The 7,420-nt window shown below is 48.2% G+C and overlaps 1 protein-coding gene across 1 annotated transcript; it reads left to right on the top strand.

The window, feature by feature from the left end:
- The first annotated feature begins 652 nt into the window (after positions 1-652).
- Positions 653-6,280, top strand: LOC135624697 (respiratory burst oxidase homolog protein B-like). Its single transcript, XM_065128574.1, has 11 exons — positions 653-1,651; positions 1,803-1,962; positions 2,048-2,096; positions 2,233-2,346; positions 2,446-2,877; positions 2,978-3,364; positions 3,451-3,662; positions 3,780-3,882; positions 4,056-4,126; positions 4,618-5,186; positions 5,866-6,280. The coding sequence occupies exons 1-11, from the start codon at positions 1,033-1,035 to the stop codon at positions 5,973-5,975; spliced, it is 2,826 nt and encodes a 941-aa protein (XP_064984646.1). The 5' UTR covers positions 653-1,032; the 3' UTR covers positions 5,976-6,280.
- The last annotated feature ends 1,140 nt before the right edge of the window (positions 6,281-7,420 follow it).

The following is a 7,420-nucleotide window of genomic DNA, read 5'->3' as shown; positions in this document are numbered from 1 at the left end:
TACCCGCATGTTTCCGTCCGCACCCCCACCCAGCTGCGGGACCCGTTACCGGGGGCCCATTGCCTTCTTCCCTCCTCTCCGATCACCTCTCCGCACTGCACGTGGGTGGGTCGCGCGGTCGTCCTGTAAAATCGTTGCTCTTTGAAATTTTATTTTATATTTTAAACGTATTTTAGAGTTTTATAAATAATAGATAAAAACTATAATTTAAATGTGCTAATATTTTTTTTATATTTATTTAAAGAATATATATTTTTATATAAATAAATGTAATCTTATAAAAAAATTTCATATGACCCAAATATATAATATAATTTTAGATAAAATCATATGATAATTTTATAATTTTGAAAATTATGAGAGCATCTTGTAAATTATGAAATATATTATAATATTTAAATTAGATATAATTTTATTTTATAAACAAATATTAAAGATTAAATTATATTTAAAATATATTTTGAGCACACAATTCATATCTCAACTATGTTCTTATCGCACTCTGTGACCCGTCTGATGGTTGTAGCAGGCGAGTGGCGAAGATAAGCTTGCACCGGGAAAGGTCATATCGCTATGGGTCCCAACTATCGTGGTTTGTTTCGACGGATGGGGTTCACATGGAGCTGAGAATTACATCGGAAAGGGAACGGTGGAACATACACACACACACACACACACCCCATCGAGGATGATTGCCGTCACCAACCGCCGACTCTCTCTCTCTCCGCTTTCCCAACCATAGAGGCGTAAAAGCTCCGTCGCTTACTCTTTCCAATCTACAGCTATTTATTTACAGAAAAAAGTGGGATGAGCAGCCATTCCCTCCTTCCTTCCCGTAACTATAAACCCAAGGCGGGAGGATAAACCATGATTTAGCTGCTCCTCCACTTCTTCCCCGCCCTCTTCTTGTCTGTTCTCTGTAAATTTGAACGCCATACTTCGTTTGTGTAATCCGTCAGTGGGATTCTTCTATTTTTGGTTTTTGTCGAAGTCGGATTGGAGATTTTGGGGCTCGCAGATCTCTGATCGGGGATGAAGAAGATGGGCCCGACCGAAGAGGGGAGAGGGGGCGAAAGCCCGACGGATGCGATCGAGGTGGAGAGTACCGGCGGCCGCATCTCCTTTAGTGGCCCCTTGAGCGGGCCTCTCAACAAGAGGGGGGAGAAGAGCGGCGCCCGGGTTAGCTTCCCGGGCTCGCCTTCGTCTGTGGGGTCGGTTAAGGGGAAGGAGCAGGAGGAGGAGGACGACGATGACACGTACGTGGAGATCACCCTGGACGTGCGCGACGACACGGTGGCGGTGCACAGCGTGAAGGCGGCGGGGGCCGGCGGGGACGCCGCCGGGGACCCGGAGGTGGCGGCGCTCGCGCGGGAGCTGGAGAGGCGGTCGGCGTTCGGGGCGTCGGTGATGCGCACGGCGTCGTGGAGGTTCCGGCAGGTGTCACAGGAGCTGCGGCGGCTGGCGTCGTTCGGGCGGCGTCCCGGGGCGGGGAAGTTCGACCGGAGCAGGTCCGCCGCCGCGCAAGCCCTCAAGGGCCTCAAGTTCATCAGCAAGGCCGACGGCGCCGCCGGATGGGCTGCCGTCGAGCGCCGCTTCGATGAGCTCGCCGTCGATGGCACCCTCGACCGCTCAAAGTTCGCTCAGTGCATCGGTCCGTTCCCCTATCACTCCGATCGTTTCCCCTCTTCAACCGCCTTCACATCTATTTCCGTTTATTGTTTCCTTTCTTTTCCTCCAAAGCAAAAATCGTATTGTTTTCTATGCTTTTACAATCTAAAAAAATTGTAAGTTGGGATCGATAGGAATGAAAGAGTCGAAGGAGTTCGCAGGCGAGCTGTTCGATGCGTTGGCGAGGAGGAGACAGATCAAAGGGGATACTATCACAAAGGCGGAGTTGCGAGAGTTTTGGGATCAGATATCCGAACAGAGCTTCGATTCCAGGCTCCAAACCTTCTTCGATATGTAACGATTCAAACTAGTCCTCAGTTCTATAGAGATTACAAACAGAATAAATCATGCCATCATTGATTTGGCGTCCAATGCACAGGGTGGATAAGAACGCGGATGGAAGAATCACGGAAGAGGAAGTCAGAGAGGTGATTCAGCTAAAGTCCCTGTAGCCTTCTGATGAAGACAAGCAGATTGCGTATCACTTATTACTTAATTCTGGCACCATTATACTATTGAATTATAATAGTTTTTAGTCTTAGCATATACGTGGTTGGCAAACAGATCATCTCGCTGAGCGCTTCAGCCAACAATCTCTCCAAGATTCAAGATCAGGCGGAGGAGTATGCGGCGCTCATCATGGAGGAACTGGACCCCGACAGTCTTGGCTACATTGAGGTAAAGGATTCGGGCGGGGCACCGGAGAAATGCTCGGGTAGATTGGGTTATGTTGGCTCGATGATCTGGGGAACAAACTGACGGTGATCATGGCCTCAGATATACAACCTGGAGATGCTCCTGCTGGAGGCGCCCGGCTACTCGGCGCAGCTCGGCACCACCAACAGCCGAAACCTGAGTCAGATGCTGAGCCAGAAGCTGAGGCCGACCCGTGAGCCAAACCCGCTGGTCCGGTGGTACCACGAGGGGCGCTACTTCCTGGAGGACCACTGGAAGCGGGTGTGGGTGATGGTGCTGTGGCTGTGCGTCTGCGCCGGCCTCTTCGCGTGGAAGTTCGTCCAGTACCGGCGGCGCGCGGTGTTTCATGTCATGGGTTATTGCGTCTGCGTCGCCAAGGGCGGCGCGGAGACCCTTAAGTTCAACATGGCCCTCATCCTCCTCCCGGTCTGCCGCAACACCATCACCTGGCTCCGCACCAAGACCAAGCTCGGCAAGGTCCTGCCCTTCGACGACAACCTCAATTTCCACAAGGTACGACGACGACCCCCCTCGGAATTGCTCTACGGCCTCTTGTGCTCCTGAATGCAAAATGAATAGGACTGGGATTCGTGTCGTTGGCTGCGTGATGCAGGTGATCGCGGTGGGCGTGGCGATCGGTGTCGGGCTTCATGCGATCTCGCACTTGACGTGCGACTTCCCACGCCTCCTGCACGCGACGGACCAAGAGTACGATCCCATGAAGCACTTCTTCGGGGACACCCGGCCCAACAACTACTGGTGGTTCGTGAAGGGCACGGAGGGGTGGACGGGGGTGGTGATGGTGGTCCTTATGGCCATCGCCTTCACTCTCGCCACCCCGTGGTTCCGCCGCAACCGGCTCAACCTGCCCTGGCCCTTGAAACGCCTCACCGGGTTCAACGCCTTCTGGTACTCTCACCACCTGTTCGTCATCGTCTACGTTCTCCTCATCATCCACGGCACCTTCCTCTACCTCTCGAAGAAATGGTACAAGAAGACGGTTCGTGATCCACTGACACGCTCAGAGTTCAGCTTCCTCGAGCGACGATCCACTGACACTGTCTCTCTATGTTAATACGTTTGCAGACATGGATGTATTTGGCGATTCCGCTCATCCTCTACGCTAGCGAACGGTTGATCAGAGCGCTCCGATCGAGCGTGAGGGCGGTCAAGATATTGAAAGTGGCGGTGTACCCTGGCAACGTCCTGACTCTTCAAATGTCGAAGCCACAGGGCTTCAAGTACCGAAGCGGTCAATACATATTTGTCAATTGCGCAGCGGTCTCCCCGTTCCAGTGGTAAACACCGCACACTAAATTTTCCATACCGTACCTGTCAAATTTAACAGCGACTTCTTTCGTATGAGCTTAATCAAGTCTGTTGTTTGATTGTTTGTTTTTTCCAAACGACAACAGGCACCCATTCTCCATCACGTCAGCCCCGCAGGACGACTACATCAGTGTTCACATACGGACCCTGGGGGACTGGACCAGGCAGCTCAAAGCTGTTTTCTCTGAGGTATACTGTGCTGCCTTTTGTCTGCGCTATGCCGGTAGAGTTTTAGTAGACATGGCAGGATTAAGCGCTTTATTTAGTGATCTGCGAGCGAATGTTTCGCGAACTAGGTATTCTATTTGTTCTTTCTTTTGGGGGGCGCGAAGATGAAGTGGGTTTGGATTTGGTGTTTGTAGGTGTGTCAACCACCAACAAGTGGCCAAAGCGGTCTTCTTAGATCAGACTACGACAGCAACAACAACCTCATGTAAGTTACTTGCTCGCCTCTTCTGGCTCTCTTTTTGCCACCATGAACTGTGCTTGTCGTCCTTTAGCCTGGTCTATTGTAGGTAGCAGTAACTAATTGATCCTTAACGTTGTTCAGTATCCCAAACTATTACTGTAATAATCATTACAATGATGCTTGTAATGATAATCACAGAAACTAGCACATGGTACTCGTGCTACCACATGTACCAAAAGTCGTTATCTGTCAGCCTCGCATCGCGAACCTAAGAGGGGCCTCCTGCGATGAGAAAATTACTGGAAGAAGCTCTTATACGGAGCATTATTCTGCGTTGCTGTCCATGTTTGATGTTTTTTCATATTATGTTGTCATCCATTGTATGTTGATTAATTTACTAAAATTTCAAAGTGGGTTCTCATGAATTATTAGACCCATTTACGAATTGTTACATCCGTTTAATATGCTTGAGAAAAAGATATTAGGAGGTACCTAACGAATAATTGGATATGCAGCTTTCCAAAGGTGCTGATTGATGGGCCGTATGGAGCACCAGCCCAAGAGTACAAGAAGTACGACGTCGTACTGCTGGTGGGGCTGGGAATCGGCGCCACCCCTTTCATCAGCATCGTCAAGGACATCGTCAACAACATGAAGCAATGGGACCCCGAAGAGTCGTCCGACGGCGACGACGTTCGCGACGCGTCGGAGGGCGGCGGCGGCGGCGGCCACAGTAGCAACCACCGGAGGACGGTGACGTCGTCGACGTCGTCGTTCAAGACGAGGAGGGCCTACTTCTACTGGGTGACGCGGGAGCAGGGATCGTTCGAGTGGTTCCGGGGGGTGATGAACGAGGTGGCGGAGACGGACAAGAAGGGGGTGATCGAGCTGCACAACTTCTGCACCAGCGTGTACGAGGAGGGCGACGCCCGGTCCGCCCTTATCGTGATGCTACAGTCCCTCAACCACGCCAAGCACGGGGTGGACATCGTGTCGGGCACTCGGGTCAAGTCCCACTTCGCCCGCCCCAACTGGCGCAACGTCTACAAACGCATCGCCCTCAACCACCGCGATCAACGAATCGGTACGCTTCCTTCTCGACCTCCACCGCATGGAAACCCACAACATTGCTTTAAATTAATTCCTCCCGGCTTTCATCCTCCACGCGCTTACACATTTTTTTAATCCTCAAGTACACAAACGGTAACGCAATCACCACAATTTGAGACTATTAACCATCCAAAAAGAACAGATCCTGACAAGAGTCGAAGGTTTTGGTCTTGTATTTTAAGTTTTTAGACGAATCGAGTCTAATAGTTAATTCCATTGAGGTGAATTGACGATTCCTTCACATGGTACACCACAGATATAGTATCATGCAAGTCCTAATACGTTTCTGATATTTGCAGTTAGGTGGTACTCAACGATTTCTCCACCAACTCTCATCTCCATAAAATAAGCCTAATAAAACAAGGAACTTATTCCATTTTCTACTCCCAATTATGACTATGCCATGTGGACCAAATCACGTAATAATGGTCCTATGGTTGCATCTTGTGTAATATAAAGCTAGAATCCTGATAAACATACACATTAGTGCCTACCTGTGTTATTGTCCAAGTGGCTCACGCGCATGTACATTTTTTTCTGCTGCTTCTCGTTATAAAATATCTGGTAGAGAGAATCTTGTCCTGGGGTCAACCAGATATCCTAGTCATATTGGTTTATTGCCACTAATAATACCTGTTCTCATCTTTAAACAGGTGTATTCTACTGTGGAGCCCCGACCCTGACGAAGGAGCTGCGCCAGCTAGCCACGGATTTCTCAAGGAAGACCAGCACCAAGTTCGACTTCCACAAGGAGAACTTTTGAAACCATTCGATGCCATCACACAGTCACTTTCTCCTCCTTGTATAGATATTTACCTGTTGGTTTCTCCTTTAACATCTGAGGGCAGTGGCTGCGTAGTTGAACACAACCGCAGACACTGGAGAGTATGTAGGGTAGGATAGTATTTGCCAGCCCCATTGGGTCTACTTTCTTGTTGTTTCCATTATTTTTTTAAATTATTTTGGCCCCTGTTGTATTACTAGCTATTGTTGTGTTGTATAACAAGACATGTCCTACGCTTTTTTTTCAATCTCTAATAATGGGAGATATTCTAAGTTGTTGTTCGATGATACGGAAAATAATTCACGCGCACAGCAGAAGTAAGCAGGAGAAAGGAAAATTTGGCTGGCAAAAGATACTTTTGGACAATGTGTTCACAGTTTCAATCGGTATTCAAAGGCTAAAGGTGACTGACTACATAACGGTGAATTGTATCTATTCATCTCCTTCAAAGAACGGAAAGAGATGTGCACATTCAAAGAAAATCCAATGGGTGCTTCAAGGGAACATGGCAATTGTCTATGGCCCATTGAAAGAATGCAACATGTGAAGGAACAATATTCCCCAACTTTTCCACAGACTCGAAGGAGCACTACATGTCAAAGAATGGCTTAGTTAACGCCTTACTGGCTATAATCTATTAATCTAAAGGAAGTTGACGTCATGATTGGGCTGTATGTGATCACCCGACTTCACGCGTTAGGTTGAGCACGATGTACTACTCAACTCAGTCAATAATTTAAACTGACTCGCTAAGGCAACTAGGTTATAGTACTGTTCTACTTTGGCATGACAAAACCTAGTTTAACTCTGTTTACATAGTTTTCAAAATCATAACCTTATCCAGCATCAACTTATGAAATGACAAGATTCACCTTAAGCTCAGTTCAGTGGTTTCCTAACTGAAGCTGGAACCAACGACAATGACAGGCCCACCGGGTGCCGAGAAATAATAACTTATGTCGAGGTCAAAGCGCAAACCAGTGACCATCAAGTGGCTCTAAAAATACAACGGAGTTAGGAAGCATATTATGACCTGCTCCACATGTAGTAGTGCATCCTAACCTGGAGCCAGATCATGCACTCAATCTGCGTCATACAAGACCTACAGCGATACTGCTCCACGACGGTGACAGCCCCAATGGACCAAGCACCGCGTGAATAAGAGCACTAAGAGCAGACAATGAAATCGTTATAAAAAGATCACGGCTGATGCTAACACGCACTGCCCGTAGCAACAATTGCAGAACGCAAAAAGTAACCATGATCACCAGGATGTATCAGGTCATATAACTATGCTTTTTTAATCATTTTTTGATGTTGAATCCTAGGATTTGTTATCATGGATGGATGGATATGAAGCAGGTAAGATATGGCCCGACATCTTTGTCAAGCAAAAGAAAATTAATTTACCTGAATCTTGAACT

This window comes from Musa acuminata, chromosome BXJ2-10 (genome assembly GCF_036884655.1).
Source record: "Musa acuminata AAA Group cultivar baxijiao chromosome BXJ2-10, Cavendish_Baxijiao_AAA, whole genome shotgun sequence".
NCBI lineage: Eukaryota > Viridiplantae > Streptophyta > Magnoliopsida > Zingiberales > Musaceae > Musa > Musa acuminata.
Note: the sequence above shows the minus strand (reverse complement) of the source record. Positions and strands in the feature narration are given on the sequence as shown.

What these genes read in the sequence shown, in the direction of transcription:
- LOC135624697 (XM_065128574.1), top strand. Translation starts at nt 1,033, where the DNA reads ATGAAGAAGATGGGCCCGACCGAAGAGGGGAGAGGGGGCGAAAGCCCG. An exon ending in TCAAAGCTGTTTTCTCTGAG is followed by an intron (nt 3,883 to 4,055) that starts GTATACTGTGCT and finishes TGGTGTTTGTAG; the next exon opens with GTGTGTCAACCACCAACAAG. An exon ending in GACAGCAACAACAACCTCAT is followed by an intron (nt 4,127 to 4,617) that starts GTAAGTTACTTG and finishes TTGGATATGCAG; the next exon opens with CTTTCCAAAGGTGCTGATTG.